General features: G+C 38.1%; 3 protein-coding genes across 8 annotated transcripts in view; 1 reads left to right on the top strand and 2 right to left on the bottom strand.

Annotated features, from left to right (window-relative positions):
- The window catches only part of WASF1 (WASP family member 1), a 66,654-nt gene extending 53,395 nt beyond the window's left edge, over positions 1-13,259 (bottom strand). For 2 of the 4 annotated variants that reach the window (XM_036075335.2, XM_036075336.2), the window contains exon 1: positions 13,010-13,259. The gene's annotated coding sequence lies outside the window, so the exon portion shown is untranslated. Of the gene's footprint in view, positions 1-12,526; positions 12,794-13,009 lie in introns of those variants that run through there. The other 2 variants (XM_078054878.1, XM_078054879.1) reach the window with 2 other exon arrangements.
- A 702-nt stretch (positions 13,260-13,961) lies between these two features.
- CDC40 (cell division cycle 40) overlaps positions 13,962-22,288 on the top strand; it is a 54,636-nt gene continuing 46,309 nt past the window's right edge. Inside the window, exon 1 of one of the 3 annotated variants that reach the window (XM_036075330.2) lies at positions 13,962-14,206. In XM_036075330.2, the coding sequence (XP_035931223.1) occupies positions 14,018-14,206 (189 nt within the window). In that variant the 5' untranslated portion in view covers positions 13,962-14,017. Of the gene's footprint in view, positions 14,207-14,457; positions 14,631-22,288 lie in introns of those variants that run through there. The other 2 variants (XM_078054877.1, XM_036075331.2) reach the window with 2 other exon arrangements.
- Positions 19,891-22,288, bottom strand: part of METTL24 (methyltransferase like 24) — a 152,357-nt gene continuing 149,959 nt past the window's right edge. Inside the window, exon 6 of the mRNA XM_036075340.2 lies at positions 19,891-20,013. Within this exon, the coding sequence (XP_035931233.1) occupies positions 19,969-20,013 (45 nt within the window). The 3' untranslated portion in view covers positions 19,891-19,968. The remainder of the gene's footprint in view (positions 20,014-22,288) is intronic.

Below are 22,288 nucleotides of genomic sequence, written 5' to 3'. Positions count from 1 at the left end.
ATATAAGGCTTCAGTAGATGACAGGGAATCTTTATCACTAAGAAAAAGTTATATTACATTCCATATACTTTTTTTTAAGGAAATAGAGAACTGTATAATACTTTCAGAACTGTTCCCATAAAAAGTAATTAAAAACAAATTTTACTTTTAAAGGGAGAAGATATAATTTTTAGAAAAGACATGTAAGTGGAATCTCTCAATTCTCAGGGAAGTCAGATGAAGGAACCATTACCACATTTTACAAGTTTAAAAATTAACTAAATTTTCTTTTTTTTTTAAATTTCAATATTGACCTATAGATCATTGGATTTGCAATAGCCTATCCTCATCTTTGTTAAGTGTATAAGATTTTATTTTATTTTATTTTATTTTAAAGATTTATTCATTTGAGAGAGAGAGAGAGAGAGAGAACATGGTGGGGGGGGGGAGAAGGGGCAGAGGGAGAGGGAGAAGTAGACTCCCCGCTGAGCAGGGAGTCCCTTGCAGGGTGATCTCATGACCCTGAGATCCTGACCCGAGCTGAAGGCAGACACTTAACCAACTGAGCCACCCAGGCGCCCCAAGTGTATAAGAATTTAAAAATTAAAAATAGATTAGTGCATCTTTCTGTTTAGCACCATTTTGTCAATACTGGTAAAGTTACACTTAATCCAGGATGCACTTCTCTCTTTAAGCCATAAGCTATTCAGAGATACTATATAGTTAAAAACCTTGACAACAGTCTTTCTCTATTGCAAGATTTATGCATAGTAAGCCAGAGATTCTGAAACATTAAAGTATATACCAATCACCCAGGGATCTTGTTAAACTGACTCAGTACGTTCTGATTTAGCAGATATGGAGTAGGCCTAATATTCTGCATTTCTAACAAGTTCTCATATGATGCTGATGCTACTGGTCCACGGATCACACTTCTGAGTGTCAAGTCACTAAAAACTATGCTACCTTAAAAATTACAATATTATTTGGAGAATAATATTGAAATAAGTAAAATATCTGAATTCTATCTTATCAAGTGTTTCAGAAATATACTGAATGCCTGCCCAGTTGCAGAACTATATGAAAACAGCTTTGCTTATTTTTCTTAGTTATCTTCATAAAACCTAATGTATTCTATCATATGTTAAACAATATTCACTATCAACTCCTATCAACATATTATTCCATCAAGTTTTTGAGATGTACTTGTTACTTAGCTATCTCCCTCAGGATCAACTGTGCCCCCTTTCTCAGAATTATCAATAAATCATAATATTTACTTTCAAAACACTGTCCTAGGCAGCCTGGTCTCAAGCTAGTTAATTACCAAGGTGCTTGATTATTATTAAGCCTCAGAGTTTATATCACAATATACCTAAGTTACCTAACTTTTACATAGTGTTTTACAGTTTACAAATACCTTCTAATGTATCTTTAATCCTTACAACAGCTCTTCCAGGTGGTGGTTATCATTCACATTTTACAAATGAGGAAACTGATCAGAAGTAAAATGGTCCAAGATTACCTAATAAGTGAAAGTACTAAAATTAAACCCAGTCTTCTGGTTTAAGGATGCCAATTCCCTAAACTCTGGGTAATTACAGGAGATATATATAACTGAAAAATAGCCATTAAAATCAAAACTGCAGTATATTCAAGGAGAGTTTATTAGAGCATGGCTTGCCATATAAAAGAAAGGAAGCAACCTAAACATCTAACAGTGGGGAACAAATGAAATAAATTTTGGTATATCCGTACAGTGGACTACTACACATTTTTTTTTTTTTAATATATGGTTACTTGGGCGCCTGGGTGGCTCAGTTGGTTAAGCTACTGCCTTCGGCTCAGGTCATGATCCTGGAGTCCCGGGATCGAGTCCCGCATCGGGCTCCCTGCTTGGCAGGGAGTCTGCTTCTCCCTCTGACCCTCCTCCCTCTCATGCTCTCTGTCTCTCATTCTCTCTCAAATAAATAAATAAAAATCTTTAAATAAAAATAAATAAATAAATAAATAAATAAATAAATGGTTACTTCCAGGTTCCACTCCAACATGTAAAAAACTTGGATGTCATCACTCTTCTCTCTCAACAAAATAAAAGTTAAACAACCTGAAAAATAATGGACTTTTCCTAGATCCTTGAGATACTGAGGCCAGAGGACACTCACCCAAGAAACTAGAAAGAATGTTAAATACAGAGAATATAGATAAGCTAGCCAAAGTGGAAGGCAAAGAAGTCAGGAATTGATATAAACACTTAAATGGTAAATTGAACAAGTTGCTGGAGGCTGATTGTGGACTAGTTTGAGAGTTTAAAACTCCTGGGGGTCTAGTCTGAGGGGACTGATAACACTTTCCAAGGTTTACGCCCCACAAGTTTCTCATAGTGAGAATCAAAGAAAAATCTCCTCTGCTTGGCTGGGGTAAGGAAAAAAATAACATTTTGAAACAAGTCCATAGAATTCTCCACAAGAAAAGCCTATCTAGCAAAGGAAAAGACTTCATCAGAGCCTCATCCAACTTGGAGTAATGAAAACTACCCAATTCCTGCCCTCTTTTGCCTTACTGACATACCCATAGTCGGGGGAAGAGAAGCTGAGAAGCACTTGTGGAGGTCCAGGGGCACAGGCCAAGTAAGAGATTGATATCTAAACATAGGATTATAGGGGTGCCTGGCTGGCTCGGTCCAAAGAGTATGTGACTCTTGATCTTGGGGCTGTAAATTTGAGCCCCACGTTGGGTGTAGAGATTATTTAAAAATAAAATCTTAAAAAAACTCACATAGGATCATAGACTACTTCCCTACTTGCCACACCTTACCACCACATTAACAGGGCTCCTATATAGTAACAGGATTATAGCTAAAAAAAAAAAAAAACAAAAAACAAAACTATAAGGCTCAGACTAATATTTAAGAAGGTATTTCTAGGGAAACCAGAAGATAAGAAGGGAAACAAAAACAACAACACTAGAGGAAATTGAAACCTCTGACACCTACAGCTACAGCTACAGCAAACAGTAAACACAACCTAATTCCTAGTTAGAGAAATATAAAACCTCGTACAAAAGACCTACCTTCTTCAGTTTCTATTATTATCCTATGTATCATGTCTGGCTCTCAACAAAAATTTGTAAGGCATGCTAAAAGGAAACAAAAGCATACTCAGAAATGACAAAGCAAGCATCAGAACCAAATTTGGATAAAGGAGATTTTGAAATGATCAGAATGGGAATTTACAAAAACTATGATTACCATGCTAAGGGCTCTAATGGAAAAAGTGGACAACATGCAAAAAGAGGTGAAATATAAACAGAAACATGAAAACTCTATGAACCAATCAAAAAGAAACATTAGGAAAAAAAAAAAACTGTACCAAAAATGAAGAATGTCTTTGATAGGATCATCTAAGCTGGACACAGCTGAGGAAAGAATCAATGAGCTCAAAGAAGTATCAACAGAAACTTCCTAAACTAAAATGCAAAGAGAAAAAGAGAATGAAAAAAAAAAACAAAACCAGAATACCAAGAACTGTGGGACCATTAAAGAAGGTGTAACGTATACATAAGAATACCAGAAAAAAGAAGAGTGGAAGAAATGTTTGAATAATGCCTGACAATTTTCCAAAATTAATGACAGAAGCCAAACCATAAATCCATGAAGCTCAGAAAATATCAAGCAAAGACAAATACCAAAATATCCATACCTAAGCATATAACACTCAAACTGCAGAAAACTAAAAACGAAGAGAAAAACATTGAAAGAAGTCAGGAAAAAAAAACAAAACACTTTACCTATAGAGGAACAATGATGAGAATTATGTTGGACTTCTCGTCCGTAACCATGCAAATAAGAGGGTTGAGTGAAATATTTCAAGTGTTGAAAGAAAAAACCACCAACCTAGAATTTGTCATTAGAGAAATTATCCTTCAAAAATGAAAAGAAATACTTTCTCAGCCAAATAAAAACTGAATTTGTCACCAGTAGACCTGCCTTGCAAGAAAAAAGTTCTCTAGAGAAAAGCAAAATGACATAGGTTAGAAACTCTCCAATCTACATATAGAAAGAGCTACACTAGCTACACTGAATTAAGAAATGAAGGGAAGATAAAATATATATATTTTTTAATTCCTGAATCTAACAGATAATTGTTTGTTCAAAGTGATAACAGCCACCAAGTTCCGGGTGATTATAGCATATAGATAAGCGAAATGAATGGCAGTAATGTTCTAAGGGATGGGAGAGAGAAACTGGGAATTCTCCATTATAAGAAACCTGCAATACCCGTGAAGCGGCATTGTGTTATTTATGTTAAGCGGGCAACCTCTAGGACAACCATTAACAAATATTTTAAAAACAAGTATAATTGGTACTCTAAGAGAGGAGAGAAAATGGAACCATATAAAATGCACAATTAAAGCCAGAGAAGGCTCAAAAAGAGAAAAAAAAAAAAAAAGAAACAAAGAACTTAATGAATAGAAAAGTTACAAATATGACTAATATTAATCCAACTATATCAATAACCACTTTAAATGTAAATGGTTCAAATACACCAATTAAAAGACAATTTCATAACAATCCTTAATGTATATACACATAACAACAGAGCACCAAAATATGTGAGGCAAAATCTGATAGAACTGCAAGGAGAAATGGATGAATTCACTATTATAGAGACTTCAACACCCCTCTCTAAGTAACTGACAGATCCAACAGGCAGAAAATTAGTAAGGATAGGGTTGAACTGAACATCATCATTAATCAACTGGATCTAATTGACATTTATATAGTACTTCACCCAACAACAGCAGAAACCACATTCTTCTCAAGTTCATATAGACCATTCACCCAGACAACATTCTGGGCCATAAAACACACCTTCCAAAAAAAATTTTTTTTAAAGAGTTTATTTATTTATTTATTTGACAGAGAGAGAGAGCCAGAGAGCACAAGTGGAGGGAATGGCAGAGGACGGAGAAGCAGGCTCCCAATTGAGCAGGGAGCTCAATGGATGCGAGGCTCAATCCCAGGACCCTGGGATCATGACCTGAGCCGATGACAGACACTTAACCATCTGAGCCACCCAGGCGCTCCACACCTTCCAAAATTTAAAAGAATAGACATCATACAATGTATGCTCTCAGACCACAATGGAATTAAAATAGAAAGCAACAGCAGAAAGGTAAGTTAGAAAATCCCAAAATATTTGGAGATTAAATGCCACCCTTCTAAATAACACATGGGTCAAAGAAGTCTCAAGAGAAATTTTAAAACATTTTGAAGTAAGTGAAAATGAAAATACCACTTATCAAAATGTGTGGAATCCATCAAAAGTAGTGCTTAGAAGGAAATTAATAGCACTGAATGCATACAGTAGGAAAGAAGAAAGATCTAAAATCAATAATCTCAGGTTCCATCTTAAGAAACTATAGAAAAGCAAGCAGAAGAAGCAAAGAAATCAACCAAATTGAAAACAGGAAATCAACAGAGGAAACAAATGAAACCAAATGATTCTTTGAAAATATCAACAAAATTGGTAAATTTCTAGCCATGTATTATGATATATCACAAAGCTTTTATTTTAGTTTTTAGAATAAATAAGTGCTAGTCTTCATCCTCAACTAAAATATAAATGCTTCTCTTGTTCCTTTATTCTTTAACCTTTCCACAATTTTCTAACATCATCTCTAGCACATGTATGTTACAAAACTTACCCCTGCCCAAAAAATATATAACACATATAAGATAACAGAGTCTTATTAAAGAGTGGAAAACAAAAAAGCTTACTTTTGTAGCATAATGTAAAAAATAACAGACTTCATATTTTTGGTAGAGAAATCAAATAAATTAATCTATGCCCTGACATGCAAGCTTTTTCTTTTCAAATGAGTTCGTCAGTATAGAAACATTAACTTATTAGAGTAGACCTCAGTAACTGTTACTCAAGAGGAAAAGAATGGCAGAAAGCTATACCATCGTCAAACATACCCAAAATAAAGCATTGCTGCCATCATCACCTAATAGGGGTCAACTGCACCCAACCTCCACCTCCTTAGAATTCCATTAGAACCATTAGTTTAAGAAGTGGTACTTTATCGGCACAGGGTTGCAGGAAAAAAATGGGATTTTAAAATCTGTGTTCATCAGTTGGTTAAGCAACTGCCTTCGGCTCAGGTCATGATCCTGGAGTCCCGGGATCGAGTCCCGCATCGGGCTCCCTGCTCAGCAGGGAGTCTGCTTCTCCTTCTGACCCTCCCCCCTCTCATGCTCTCTCTCTCTCTCATTCTCTCTCTCAAATAAATAAATAAAATCTAAAAAAAAAAAAAAAAAAAAAGGGGCGCCTGGGTGGCTCAGTTGGTTAAAATCTGTGTTCAAATTTTACCTCTACCATTTTTATTAGCCATGTGACCTTATACAAATTAATCTATGACAGGACTTGGTTGGTTGGCTGCCAAGTACAAGAAATATAATTCCAACTAGTTTATGGGGGAAAAAAAAAGGACAACTTATTATAAAAATTAGTAGCAGCAACAGTATTAACACTTGGGTGTCTCTTGGAACCCAATCTCAGGACCATGGACAAAGACAGGTGACTACAGCTAAGACCATCCGCTTCTCTCTCTTTTTATTTTTTTTTAAGATTTTATTTATTTATTTGACAGAGAGAGAGATAGCGAGAGCAGGAACACAAGCAGGTGGAGTGGGAGAGGGAGAAGCAGGCTTCTCCCCATCGAGCGGGGAGCCCGATGCGGGGCTCGATCTCAGGACCCTGGGATCATGACCTGAGCTGAAGGCAGTTGCTTAACAGACTGAGCCACCCAGGCGCCCCCTGTATCTGCTTCTCTTGTTCTTTCTTCCAGATGCCCATGTTTATCTAGTTCACATGACAAGAAACAACACCATTAACAGTTTCTGGATTTTATATCTTACAGTTTCAATCACTAGAGCAAAAAACAAATTATTCAAACCTCTGGGCACTTAGAATTCAGGAAAAGCTCTGAGTGTCCTCCTGGCTTAGTGCAGGTATATAGAACTGCTATAAACTACAGAAATGGGCAGAATTGTGACTGATCTCCCAGAGTGATCTTTTTAAAAGACAGATCTGATCCAGTTGTTAACCTGATTAAAACCCTTCATGGTTTTCCCAATATACTTACAATCCACAACCCTAGTTGAAACAAGACCTATGTGGGCCTTACATGTCTGGCCCCTGTTTACATTTAACAACCTTGTTACATTAAGCCACAATCCCTCTTGCTAACTATATAGTTGAGTTTTATCTACTTTGGCCTTTTCTTAGTTTTTAGTGGAATCTACCAAGCTCTTTCCCACCTCAAAACTGTTGAACATGTATCCTTTGCATTCTCTTCCTTTTTCACATAGCTAACCTCCACTAATTTTTCCTCAAAGAACCCTCCCTGACTCCCAAGGTAAATTAGGTTCCCTGTTCTTTTCCTTTATAGCATTCACTACAATTCCTAATTACAGATATGTGTATTTGTTCAGTATCTGACTCTCTTACTATACTGTTAACTCCAAGAGAGGGCACCTGGGTGGCTCAGTCGTTAAGCGTCTGCCTTCGGCTCAGGTCATGATCCCAGGGTCCTGGGATCGAGCCCCGCATTGAGCCTGCTTCTCCCTCTCCCACTCCCCCTGCTTGTGTTCCCTCTCTAGCTCTCTCTCTCTGTCAAATCAATAAATAAAAAATCTTTTAAAAAAAGAAAACAAAAACAAAAACAAGAGAATTGAGACCTCTGTTTTGCTCTCCATTGTATACTTCTAGCACCCAGCTGGCCTTCAGTAATTATGTGCTGAATGAATAATTGGTTTAGCATAGGACAAGTGATAACCACCACTAGACTGACCAATTATAGATGAGGGGAAGGGTGGCAGGCAGGCAGAATTACTGTTATCAAGTTATTAAAATCGTTGCTCCACAGTAACTTACTGAAGAAAGGGAAGAGAAAGTGGTTCCCAGAGAACCTGTGCTTCTGCTGAGCAGAATAAACAACTTATTTATTTCAGTTAACCCTCTTTTTCCATTAAATTCTAATAGGGCTATGATACCAATTAAATAAAATAATAAATACAATGGTAGCTACATAGTGACTTGTATATATAGCAAGCATGTAATTTTTTATCTACTTAGGAAAACATGTTACCTATTATTTTGAGTATTATTAACCTCCAAATAAGAAGTTAATTAAAAATCTACAAAATACTCCAATGTGTATGACCAACATAGCTGTGTTTCATGACCCCTTTTCTCACAGAATCCTGATCTTTACACCTAAGAGAATTACTTACCTTGTTATTCTCAAATATCTCAAATATCCATTTAACTTACGGAACAAGTTCTAGAAACACCAAAATGAAGCAAAACAAAACCACCAACCAAAACAACAACAAAACTGTTTCTGTTCTCAAGGAATCCATAAACTCACTTTCTCACTCTGCCTCCAACCCCACCACAGCCATCCTCCTGCCATGCCCAAAGTTCCAGAGCACCCAATGTAAGACTGCCAGATTTAACAAGTAAAAATGCAGGATATCCCATACAGTACGTGACAACCCTATTCCCAAGCCATATTCCATCACTTTACCTTCATAAACCCATTCCAAAACCTTAGTTCCAATATTTTTCCTTATAAAAAAAATTTCTCTGGAGTCACTAGATATAAAGGTATAAAATTTCTCCAAGGTATAAATAAAATTTACCTTGACTTTATTTAAAGGCTGTCAGTAAAAAACTCAAAAGAAGAAAACAAAGCAAATCATCTTAACTCAGTTTCTTGGTGGTACTAGGAGTTAAAAAATAAAAAAGAATAAAAATAAAAGCAGACAAACAACAAACATTACAAAAAACTCCTTTAAAAACCCTAAAAAGTCTTGCTTCCAAGAACAGGCATGTGAGAAAAAGATTAAGACTATAATCATTTCAAAGGTAGATCCAGAGAGAAGGAATTCCCTGAGAGGAGGTACATAAGCAGCAACATTAGAAAGGAAAAATGAACTCTCCGAAAAAAGTGGCTACACTGAGCATTGAAATGCTTTTGAATTTTATTTGTAACTGAAAGGAACATCAGAGATTATACTTCAACCTTCTCATTTTACAATCGAGAAAACCAAAGACCCTGAAAAGTAAAATGACTTGTCAAATGTCACATAGAAGACCCTAGCTCCTTCCAATTTCTCTCATTCTCTCACCTCTTGCCCTATACAATGTAAGGCTCACCGAACTGAGGAAGATCCTCCTCTTCATATCCAGTGGATATTAGAGAACAAGTTCCTAATAATGTTGTCATGTCTAACACAAGAGAAATGCATTCTTAGAATTTCAAAGAAAATTCTGAATGGATTTTCTGAAAGAAAAACTGTTGTATACAGTGTAGGTATTTTCAATATAATATTTACCCTAATTATTATTAATATAATTCTCTAGTATTATAAATCTTATAATTTAGGTACATTAAGGGTTAAATTTGGTGGGCTGCCTGCAAATCTAACCACCAAGAATATTGTTTTTGAGGAAGTTCCAAGTTCTAAACCATTTTACAAATTTTAAAATATATTCTCATGCTAAATTAGGAACCAGTAATACACAATGAATCAAAATTATAAACTGAATGTGATAAATTAAAAATACAAGATTCTTCACTTTATAAAAAGCTCTACCTCAGAGGTCATTTATTTTTAAAACTTGGTATTCAGGCACATTTTGCACCGGATATAATTTACATACAACTTTTTAATAATATTTCACTAGAAAACTGAAGTAAGCAAAAAAAAAAAAAAAAAACCCGAAACATTTCTATACTTACTAATTTAGGAAAAACAACAAAAAAACTTTAATGTATATTTTCATGAAGTGACCTATAAGAAGTAAGAAAATTAATCATTTTAAGAATGAAAGGTTGACAATCCACATTACAGTATATAGATATTTAGTAATCTTCCAAAAAATGTGTGGGTAAAGGGATTCTATCTGAACAGGTAAATAAACTTCAAAGAACCTCCAAAACATTTTCTCTTTTCTCCTGAAATAAAGCTATGTCTCATGAATTAAAATTTATTTGATAAATCTATTTTTAAAAATTTCTATTCAGTCCATTAAATCAATGGATATTCTTCACTCATTCATTTTATTTGTCTAACAACAACAAAAATGAGCCCCTACTATTTGCTAAACACTATGCTAGCAATTTTGGATTTATGACAATAAGATTCAGGTTAGTTTCTGTCCTCAAGGACCTTAGAAAAACCTTTAATTACCTGTATTTACCCAAGTGATAATGACAGCTGAATTTTAAGTTGGTCATTTGCAAAAACATTAAAAATGTAATCAAATTCATTCTCAAAAAAAGAAACTATACAATAGTAATTTTAAAGACATTTAAATAAACTCATCATCTATATGAAGTTTCCCTACAAAGTAACCAAAAATATGGCTTTGGCAAAAGTTCTAATAATATATTTTATTAGTAGCTTTTGCTATAAAAATTAACTGAGCTAATAATACTCCAATAAGGAGATCAAAAGCTACTATTACCATCTCTGTGATAATGAAAACCAAACACTCGGAAATGGATACCTTAACCTATTCTGAAAATGAAGAAAAATGTATAATTAAATATAGTATTATACAATATTAATACATTATATATGAGTATGCAATTATTTACAAACTTGAATAATAAACAAAACTTCATATCATACCTTATAAATGATCTCAACTATGCATTTTGGATCATGTCATCTGTAAATTTTTCAATGAAAAAGGCCTTAATGTTTCCTGGAAATTTTTTTTTTTTTTACAAACTTAATTCAAGATTCTACTTGTTTATTACCAAGTCATGTAACTTTTTTCATCAATATGAACTATATCTACAGTTATATCTACATATAGGTATTTACTACAGTACCTATTAAATTTGTAATTATTAAAAACTCTTGATAGATGAGAAACATTTTTCAATTTATAACCATATATCTCCAAAGCAAAATTCAATGTAAATCAGCCATTCTAACATGCCAGGGACTATCCTAATAACATTTTTTCCCTTGTATTTTACCCTGAAATATTTTCATCATCCATCAGCTAAAATATATAAATTTTCTTTAAAAGCATTATGAAAACATCTTTATTGAATTTATGCATACTACTCAGTGACATAAATGGATATTATCTCCATTTACATATAAGGAAACCAAGGCACAGAGGTGTCCATTTTGTAAATTGCAAGGTCATTTCCTAACCAAGCAACTGATCCTACACCATCAAGTTATATTTTATGTGCGCCACTTCCAAATGCCATAAAACAATTACTGTACCTTAAAACAACTGCCTCTGCAATGCCTATGGGCAATTCTGTTTTATCAAAAGGGTTATGGCAACAAGCTTAAATGAGAAAAGCCAGAAGGGGAGGATTACAAAAAAAAAAAAAAAAGAAAACTTATTTTTGGCAGTGAATCATTTATTTTTAGATAACAAGAGGTAAACAGTTTTTAACATAATAATCAAGTAACCAACAGCTGTTTCTTCCGTTTTCAAAAAAATATTCCATCTTTCAGGTAGATCATGCAAAACTGGAGCCTGCCCATCCTTGGAGAGAGAAGTTAGAAAAAATGAGAAAAAAAATTCTACAAGTAATTAAATACATGATATTGCAAAGAACTGACTGAAAAATAAAATTTAAGAGAAATTAGCGAATGCTCATTATAGCAGTTGAAACCCCACCTTAAATATTAAATGCTTCCTTTCTTTCAACTGAAGGCTATGGTCAGCAATAAATTATTACTGAAAAATAACGAAATACAAAACTTTTTACTCAAAACTTGAGAAATTTTATATCAAGTGCTTTATTCAAATATTCGCCATAAATAAAAATACTTTGCTAACAGAAACTTAGAGCATACGGGAAAAACTGTTCCTGAGAGTTCAAAGACAGACTGCATTTATAATTATGAGATAGTACTATCAACAGTTAGAAAGATGAAAGTTACCTATCACCCATATTAAATTTAAGAACATTAGATGCGTTGAATAACCAATAAATCAATTACCGCACAAGAAATAAGACTTGACTAATGCGTGAATCTAACACCAAAGAAAAAATTAAATTATAATCCAAAGCACACCTTATAAAGAAAAGGACAGGATCAGACTGAGTCATATTAAAGTATCTAGTCTAGCTGGGGATTAGTTAATTAATCGGCTATAAGACAGGTTGTGAATGTTCAGGTCAGATGTGCTTTCTTTTCATCATTATTCCAGTTCATCACCCGCAAGTGCATGCAAGAGAAGGCGTCAGAGTACCGAAGCTAGGGGGCATGCTGTAGCAAGGGGAAAAGAAAAATGGGAAAGGTGCAATGGATGCTGCATAGTTGAATAATTATCTGGGTGGCACAATGGGCGAGTCCTGCCGACAGCGGAGCTGAGTAAGCGGCTCCCTAACTCTGCCCGAGGCACTCCCCCATTACCATGCATCCGAGGCGACCTCCCCCCTTCGCCCCCTCTTCCGGGGAAGAAAGGGATCCCCGCACTCGCTTTACCTTTATGTCTGTAATATAAAGACGCGCGGCGCAAACACGCAAACGCACTAGCCGGCTTTACAGAGCCTCCCGCACGTAGCGCAAGCGGGGGCTTCTCTGCCACCCGGTGCTGCGGCCGCCCCCAGAGCGAGGAGGAAAGGGGCTGCCGGCCAGGGCAGGGGCGCTCAGGCGGTGGCACCCCAGGTGAGACCAGCCGTCTCCCCACCTACAGCAGCCTCGGGCGGTCCCTGCAACCGAGACCCAGGCGCGCCGGCCGGCTGCTGTCTCCCTCGGCACCCAGCCGGGCTGGCGGGTGGGCGGCCGGAGCTCCGGAAACCCGCGAATGGGGGTGGGGGCCGTCGCGGGGGAGGCGCGCCCATCCCCGTCACCTTTGCCGGGCAAGAGCGCCACACACACCTCTCTCCGTTCTGGCCAGTGAGAAAGAGTTCCTCTCCCAGCACCCTGTCCCCACCAAAAAACAATTCCTGAGAGACTCGCGCTCACCGTGAAATCATGGGGGGCTCTTGCCTTACCCCGTCTTCATGCTTCGGTGGCGGCCGCCGGTGCCCCTCAGCTCCCGGGACTCCACCTAGAGCCTCCAGGAGCGACAGTCTCCGGCGTGGAATCCGCTCGGGGCAGCGGCCGAGGCACCGGGCTACTGGGAACGCCGCCTGCGGCGCCCGCCGGTCGCCGGACCCACCGTGTGCTCGACGCGCGAGCGAACAACACCGAGAACCGCCGCCGCCGCCCCCCGCCCGCCCCCTCCCCGCGCGCGACGCTCCACAACCGGGCGCGGGGATCCGCGCCTGAAGCAGGGGGGACCGCTGGCCCTCGCCGCCTAATCTCCCATCCTTCCCAACAGAAGCTATTCTCCACCACTCAGGGTCTTCCAATTTAAGAGTCTCACTTTCCTCTTCAACTCCCGTGCCAGGTGCAGCCGTGGTGGAAAACTCAGCCTCCACCCACTCACCCAACAGAGGGAATGAATACGGCTTTCACCCCCATTTCCTGAGGCTGTATGGTATTGCCCAATCCTCAATTTGGGGGAAGGGGACGGAGAGAACAGTGCTTGGCCTGGGAGTGAGGGAAGAGGATAGCCAATTGAATGAACCATCCATTCAGGGGAGGAGTCAAAGAGAGGCCTGCCCACTTCGCCCCGCCCCTCGCTCCAAACTACACTTCCCATTGTGCCTCGCCCACTTCCCGCCGCGCTGCACGCCGGGAGTGTAGGACCTCGCGGCCTCAAGGTATTTCGGAACTCGTAGTCTTTAATCTAGCCACATAGGTCCTGAAAGCTATAAGGTATTATAATTCTCTCTATTTCCCTGGATAAATGTTTTCATATTCTCGGTTCTCTTATACGTATTCAAATGCTAATTAGTGTACAACTTAAAGTTTCGTAAGTGAATTCTTAGCAAAGGAAGTAAATAATGTGTGTTATGGTCATCTGTCAGGACCTGGAAGCTGCTTCTTCCGCCCGGGCCTGGTCTCCGCAGAGGATCTGTTGCCGTCATGTCGGCTGCAATTGCAGCTTTGGCTGCGTCCTACGGTTCCGGTTCAGGGTCCGAATCGGACTCGGACAGTGAGGGCGGACGGTGTTCCCTGCCAGCCGCCGACTCCCTCATGCACTTGACGAAATCAGCTTCGACCAAGCCCTCTCTGGCAGTGGCGGTGGACTCGGCTCCGGAGGTGGCAGTTAAGGTAAGCTCTTTGGCCACTGATGCAGTGCGGGACTTGTCTGCTTCTGCTCCAAAATCCGGCAGTCTCTTGTTAGGCCCCGGGTTACCTCTGCCTCAGTGCTGAGATATAAGTTGCTAACGCTCGGATCTCTTCTTCCTACATGCATCTGCCTCGGGAGAAGCCGGGACTTGGATGTTCAGGACAGCTCTCCACTGCTCCCCGCTCTCGCCTCCCGCCAGCAAGCAAGTGGGAAGGGGAGTGGGGGGGGGTCGTGAAATTTGAATTTATTGTGATTAGGATGTGGCCTGGGTAGAGCAGGTTTAAATCAGAACTTCCCAAACTAGAGCATGTATCCTCACTTGAAGTGAGTAATGGCCCGGCTTGGTTTTGTTTCTGAAGTCAGAACTAGATTCTGATCCCGGCTCCACCACTTCTGTGAACCTGGGTAAGTTATACAACCTCCACTGTGTCATCGCCTGTACAATGGAGATAATTTTAGAAGTACGTATCTATATGAGAGAGTTATGTAAAACGTAAGTGAAATGATACAAATGTAGCTTATAGCAAAGAGCTTAGTATCTAATAAAAGTACAATAAATGTTAGTTTAACCCTTGTGATTATATATGTCAGTACAGTGAGAAAAGGCCTTGGGCTTAAGAAACAGTGTGCTTGATCCCAGTTGAGGAAGGTGATAGGGGAAGAAATTGGGTTGTGTGGATCATTTAACAAATATTTACTGAAGACATGTTATTTGCCAGGAACTATTCTAGGGGCTGAAGACACAGAGGCCAACAAGCTAGACATCTTTGCATACATGCTAGTGGAAGAGGCAGCCAGTAAAATGTGAGCAAATAAAGTGGTTACAGATTGGATTGAGTACTATGAAGGAGTACTTACTCCATGGTAGGGAGTAAGGTAGGATTATGACTTCCATAGATTGGTCAGGGAAGTCTTTTCTGAAAAAGCAGCTTTGAAGAAGGAGGAGAAGCCAGCCATGTGCTAGATAAGGGGAGAGTTTCCAAAGGAGACAGCAAGCTTTGAGAGACAAAGAGCCTAGGTGTGTTTGAAGATCTGAGGAAAGGTTGGTGTGTCTAGAAACAGAGGAGAGCATCCACCAATTGGTAGTATAGGCCCAGTAGAGCCTAATGGGTGTGATCAGAAGCTCAAGATGTGGTGATGGGAGGCAAAAATTACTTTGTACTTAAGATGTTTCTTATAGAATTGTCAAATCAGTATGTTGTATACCTGAAACTAATATAACATTGTATGCGAATTATACTTCAGTATAAAAAAAATCAAACCAAAAAAAAGGTGTTCCCAAGTCTAGTGTTATAACTTTAAGTGTTCTGCAAGTTTTTATGAATTTTACTTTTTATTAATAGAATGGTATGAAAGAATGCTTAGGATTCTCCTATCTTTATAACAAAACAAACTCCCCAAATTTGTATCACTCCAGCAACCTCCTGAGTTGTCATTCTTCGCACAGCTTAGCTTTTCGGAGCTCTCACTTCATCTCATTTTCTCCTCAACCAAGTGCAACCTAGCCCTAGCCTCTTAGGAAACTTACTCTCCCTGAGAAATGTTGAGAACGTGTCAGGTTCTGCCATCTGACTTGAATATCTGCATCAAGTGACACTATTCAATAGGTCTTGTTTCTTGAAATTTTCTCTCCCTGTGGCTTCCATAGGGCCATCCTCAGTCTTCCGAAAACCTGCTCTGCTGTGCTCGTTTGTATGTTTCCTTAGTCCCCCTTCCACCTCTCATATTCTCTCATGCCTTCAACTCCAGTCTGTGCTTCTGATGCCTCACAGGTGAACACTGTGAAGTGGTTCACACAGGCTCTGGAATCAAGACTGTCAGGATTCAAATACTGCTCCGGCACTCACCCAAATGGTCACCTTGGATGAGTTACTTTTTTTCTTTAAGATTTTAATTATTATTTGAGAGAGAGAGACAGAGAGTGACAGAGAGCACAGGTGGGGAGGAGAGGGAGAAGCAGGCTCCCCGCTGAGCAGGGAGCCCGACGTGGGGCTCGATCCCAGGACCCTGAGACCGTGACCTGAGCCGAAGGCAGACCTTTAACCAACTGAGCCATCCAGGCGCCCCTGGGATGAGTTACTTAAGTGTTCTGTGCCCAAGGTTTTTCTCATCTGTAAAGTGGAGATGACACTAGGACCCATCTCGTGGATAGACTTGTTCGTAAAGCACATTAAGCACTTACAACACTGTCAGACGCACTATCCTTACTATTTCCAACTCTAAACTCCTTGCTAGCTCCAGAACTACCAAACTTCTCTCTCTGGAGGGTTCTCAGGTACCTCCAATGCAATGTGCTAAAAAATTAACACTCCCCCCCCCCCCCCCGCAAGGTCTACCTCACCTGTTTTTCCCATTTTGGTTAATGATCCCACAACCCACTTATTAGACCAAGCCAAAATAGAAGGGTCTTCCTTTTCCTTCTTCCTCAGCCCCTGAAGCTAGTTGTTCAGCTGGTTCTAACATTTCTGCTTCATTAATTTCTCTCAAATTAATTTTTCCTCTCCATTTGCACTGATACAGCCTTACTTCATGTCTGCGTTACTTCTCCCAGGAGCCATTCTTGTTTTTTGTTTCTCTTTCAACCCCTGCTTTTGGGTGTTGGGTTCTGTCATCGTGATACAATGGTATTTATCAAATATTTTATTTCAGATTCTTATTTCTCTGCAAGACTATTATAATAACCTTCTAACTAGTCTTTCTACTTCTTCCTTTCCTGTTTCCTACTTCCATATCCCATTCTTTCCTTCACAGTGCACCCAGAGTGATCTTTCTGAAGTCCAGCGTTATATCACTTCCCTGCCCAAAGACACTGTGTTACTACTGAATAATTTCTGACTTCTTTGTATAACATGAGCTCGCCACTCCCCTGTGCTGAACTCTCTACAAAGCCCCAAAAGCCTTACTTTCTTTTTTTGCTCTCAAGATTTTTGGCCATACTAGTCTCTCTGCCTGGAAATCCCTTTCCTTGTTCCTCATGCTGCCCCACCCCCAAAAAATCCTACTGTCCTTCTGTCCCAGTGCACGTTTCCTCGTCCGTCTGTCCAGGCAGCCCTCCTTTGTCCCTCAGTTGTGGCAGCTGCTGCATTGCCGTGACTTGTTAACTTTTTCTTTGCCCTGAACTAGCGGGAGACCCTGGGGACCAGAGATGGTTGTATCTGTTTATTTTCATGTCTCCTACGCCTGGTATACAAGATTGAGGGAAATAATATCTGGTGAAAGAATGAACGAAAGAGTAAGTGAAAAAGAAAGGCTTGAAAAAGCATGTACATTGATTGGGTTGGGGCAAGGGAATGTCTCTAGAACTCACTTTGTTCAATCACCTCAAGTTGTAAGTAAGACAATCCAGGAAGAGAGGTTGCATAAGGTACCAAAGGTCCATTAGAAGCAGAGCCCAGAGCTGGAGCTACACGCCCCCCCCCCCCCCCCGGGTTGATGAAGGTTCTATGATGAGAGAGTCAGGGACATTAATTATCACTAGTTTGTGAACCAGCACGTGCTTGTATGCAAAACAAACAAACAAACAAAACCTCAAAACCTTACACATAGGAAATTTACAATAGAGAAATGACCAAGGGAGAGATATGAAGCATGCAAATACGTTCATCTGTATTTGACTAATTATATTGTGACAAATAGCAAGCATTTGACAAGAATATAAACTTACGCAGTGTTTTTAATCCATTTCCCTGAACACTGAGATTGAACATCTTTTCATATATGTTATTGGTGATTTGATTTTTTTTTTCTTTTTGAAGTGACTATTGGGTTGTCTTCCTTCTGATTTGTAGATCTTTGTATATTCTAGGTAATATCCTGCGTCAGTCACATGTGCTGCAAATATCTTTTCCAGTTTGTGGCTTGTCTTCTCACTCTCTTCACTGTCATGATAAAGAGTTGTTTACTTGTCTAGTCTTATCAAATTAGTCTTTTATGAATTGTGGCTCCTGTTTCTTGTTTGAGAGATCCTTTCTTATCCCAAAGTCATAAGAATATTCTCCCATTTTGTTTTTTGAAAGCACTAAATTTTTGATTTTTACATTTAAGTCATAAATCCACATGGAATTAATTTTTGTGTATGGTGTGAACATTTTTCATAATATGGCTCGATCTTTTGGTACGGCTTTTCCCCTCACCCCATTTTGTTGTTGTTATTCAAGAATGCTGTGGCTGTTCTTGGCCCCTGTAATTCTTTATACAGTTTAGAATTGACTTGTCGGGTTTTACTAACACCCAGGTGGAATTTTCTTTAATTACATTGAACCATAGATCAATTTGGAGACAGTATCGTATCTATTCATTTCTTTAGGATTTCTTTAGATTTTTAATTTCTTCCAAAGTTTATATTTTTCTCCATCAACATCTTGCACAGTTTTGCTGCAGGTATTTCTAGGTGTGTCTTATTTTTATGCTAATATATTAATAAATAGCATTATTTTTTTCTAGTTATTTAATTTATTCTCACTACTTACATAGTTATAGCAGCTGCAAGTATGACAGTATTTTTTTCATTTGAATCTTTATTTCTTTCATTTTTTTTCTTGCCATGCTTACTAAGTTTTCCAGAAAGATCAAAAGTAAGTAGATGGAAAAAGAATATATCCAGCAAAGACTAAGTAAAAAAAAGTGGCACTGGTTGTATTAAGACCAATAAAGTAGACTTCATAATGATACAAAGGTTCAAGTCACAAAGAGGTGTATGACAGTTTTAAATTCCTATGCACCTAATAATGTAAGCTGAAAATATTTACATAAAAATTGATAGAACTACAACAAAAAACTGACAAATCTACCATCACAGCAGGAGATTTTAATATACCTTTCAATAATTGATAGAACAAGCAAAAAATAGCAATAATGAAACATTAAATTGGAACAACAAAATTAACAAACTATGTAAAGGGTATGAAGAACTTGCACTCAATGCAGAATATTATTTTCAAGCACTAATAAAACATTTTTTAAAAGCTGACCATACAGTAGGCCACGGATTGGTAAACTTCAGTAAAAGGCCAAATAGTAAAGATTTTAGGCTGTGCTGTCCACATACAGTCTTTGTCTTTCTTTTTTAAACAAGACTTTAAACTTTTTTTTTTTTAGATTTTATTTATTTATTTGACAGAGACACAGTGAAAGAGGAACACAAGCAGGGGGAGAGGGAGAGGGAGAAGCAGGCTTCCCGCGGAGCAGGGAGCCCGATGCGGGGCTCGATCCCAGGACGCTGGGATCATGACCTGAGCCGAAGGCAGGCGCTTAACGACTGAGCCACCCAGGCGCCCCTAAACAAGACTTTAAAATAAACACCATTCTTAGCTTGTTGGTACAAAAACAGACTGTAGGCTAGATTTTGTCCACAAACTAGTTTACCAACCCCTGTACTAAGCCATAAAATAAGTCTCAATAAATTTTAAATCATATTATCACATTCTCTGACCACAGTGCTTCTAAGCTAATCAGCTGCAAAAAGATAACTATATAATTCCCATATTTGAATATTATGAAATTGTACTTGTCAATAACCTGTGGGCCAAAATAAAAAATAATGGTAATGGAAAATATTTTGAACTGAACAATAAGGAAAATAATACTCACCAGAACTTGTGAGGTGCAGCCATAGCAATATTTTTTTTTTTGAGTATTTTCTTAAATATAGGTAATGGAAAAGAAGACAGATAGAAAGTTAGTATGCTAGGCATCCATGCTTTTGGGCTGATTTTTTTTTTATCATTCCATTCTTTTCCTGTACTCATTTGTAAATTATGCCCTTAGTTTCTGTTCTTTGAGTGGTTACCTGTAGACAGTAAAACATACCTGAATTAATTAGTACCTTTGCCTCATACTGAATAGTGCAAAAACCTTAGAATACTTCAATTTTATTAACATCCCCCTATCCCTACTTTAGCTATTATTGCCCTGTATCTTTTAATATTTAAACTTACGAAGATGACAGTGAGCTAAGCTGATTCTTGCATCTCAAATGCAAGAGGTTTCTTTCTTTCTCCCGATAGTGCATACTTGATGTCCTCTCGTGAGGGTTAATTGGTGGCAATTCCTTGCAGTTTTAGTTTGTCTTTTTTTTTTTTTAAGATTTATTTATTTATTAGAGAGAGAGAGAGAGAATGCATGGGGTGTGGAGGGGCAGAGGGAAAGGATCCCAAGCAGACTCCCCGCTGAGCATAGAGCCCCACATAAGGCAGGATCCCATGACCCTGAGATCATGACCTGAGCAGAAATCAAGAGTTGGCTGCTCAACCGACTGAGCCACCACCTAGGTGCCCCCTCAGTTTGTCTTTAAAATGTTTTTATTTAACCCTCTTTCTTGAAGGATCTTTTCGCCGTGTTTAGTTTACTTAGCTAGCAATTTTTTCTCTCAGCATATTTAAAATATTCTATTTTCTGATTTTCTGTGTCACTGATAACAAGTCAGCTGTCAGTGTAACTTTTTTCTTTTTTCTTCAGACTGCTTTTAAGACCCTTACTCTCTGCCCCCTTTTTTTAGGGTGGGGGGAGGGTGTAGTTTCAGTCTTTACATTCATTATGGGATACTCGAGTGTGGATTTCTTTTTGTTTGTCCTGCTTAGAATTTGTGGGGTTTCTTTAATTGGGAATTGGTTGGTTTGGAGTGTGGATCTTCAATGTTTCTGGAAAGTTCTCAGTTCTTATCTCTTCACATAGTATTTTAGTCCTGTTCTCACTTCTCTTCTGCTAGAACTCCAATTAAACATATTTGTGTTCTCCAATGTTTGACAACAATTATTTTCTGGTTAAAAGTGTATTTTAACGCAACACTGTCAGATTTGGCACTTTGGAAATCATGTAATGAACCCTATTGGGTTACAAAAGTTGCTTGTTAATTGACTTTAAAGTTAAAAAAAGAAAAGCAGGCCTGGCTTTCTCTCATTTTAGTCCATGACTATGGACTTTTCCCCAATGCATTCCCTGCTTTAACATAGCCAACTTGAGTAAAATGAAAATTCTGCCTCTAATTTTGAGCGTATTTTAAAATTTCTTCTTTTTGGGTGATCTTTCTCATACTTATGAACTTCAAGTAGATCACTTTTTTCCTCTGCATTTGTTAAGGGCCAAACCCAAAGGATATCTTTATGTGAATTTCTGTTCTTTTATCTCATCCATGTAAACTTCCATTTTAGGAAGTTTATTCATTTCTACTTTCTGGGGGGGAAAAACTATAAATTGATAAATAGTTCATAATAATGATTAATATTTGTTTTCTGCTTTATAGTTTACAAAGTGCTTTCCCATCTATTTTCTTATTTGTACATGAGTAAAAAATGTGAAAAGGACTCAAAAGTAAATATTATCTCATGATTCTCAAATTACTTTGAATCAACAGAAGATAACCTGTTCAAACTTATTTGACCCATAGGGTACCCTTCACTCACTGTACTTTAATTTTTATGGATAATTAATACTGAATAGAAGTCCTTTGTAATTCTGTGGTAATTTCAATTGCATGCTTAATTATTATTAAACTCCTCTTGGGTATTAAAACAAGGTTGCGGTATCGTCCAAGTTTTTCTAATTAAATGTATAATTAATTAATAACTCTTCATTTTCTGGAGGGTTGTTCAATTTGTTCTACAATTTTAGCAGGAACCAGAGACTGGGACCTATTTATATTTTTTATTCATTGCCACTGTTGTGTATATAAGAGTTATTCTTTTTAAATTGTACTCTGCATTTAAAATTTGGTATCTCATGGTACTCTGTTCAAAATCAAATTTAAAATACTCGTAATCGGAAAGATCTGGTAAACCATATTATAAAGTGGTTCTAGCAACTAACTGTATTGTATGAAATCCACTGGGGAGGTATGAATGTGGCTAAGCCTTGTTATTTTAAGCAGTTTATACTAGAATTAAATACTGAGAAATGCATTTAATTTAGTTTTTATGCAGTTGAAGCCATTTGTATATGACCTTTTAATTTTATGGTACTGAATTTTTCTACTCAACATTTGGCAGATACTATCTCTAACCAATGACGATTCTAGTGTGCATTCTAGGGTAATAAACAGTTCACCCTTGAATAACGAGGGGTTAGGG

This window comes from Halichoerus grypus, chromosome 9 (genome assembly GCF_964656455.1).
Source record: "Halichoerus grypus chromosome 9, mHalGry1.hap1.1, whole genome shotgun sequence".
Lineage (NCBI taxonomy): Eukaryota > Metazoa > Chordata > Mammalia > Carnivora > Phocidae > Halichoerus > Halichoerus grypus.
Note: the sequence above shows the minus strand (reverse complement) of the source record. Positions and strands in the feature narration are given on the sequence as shown.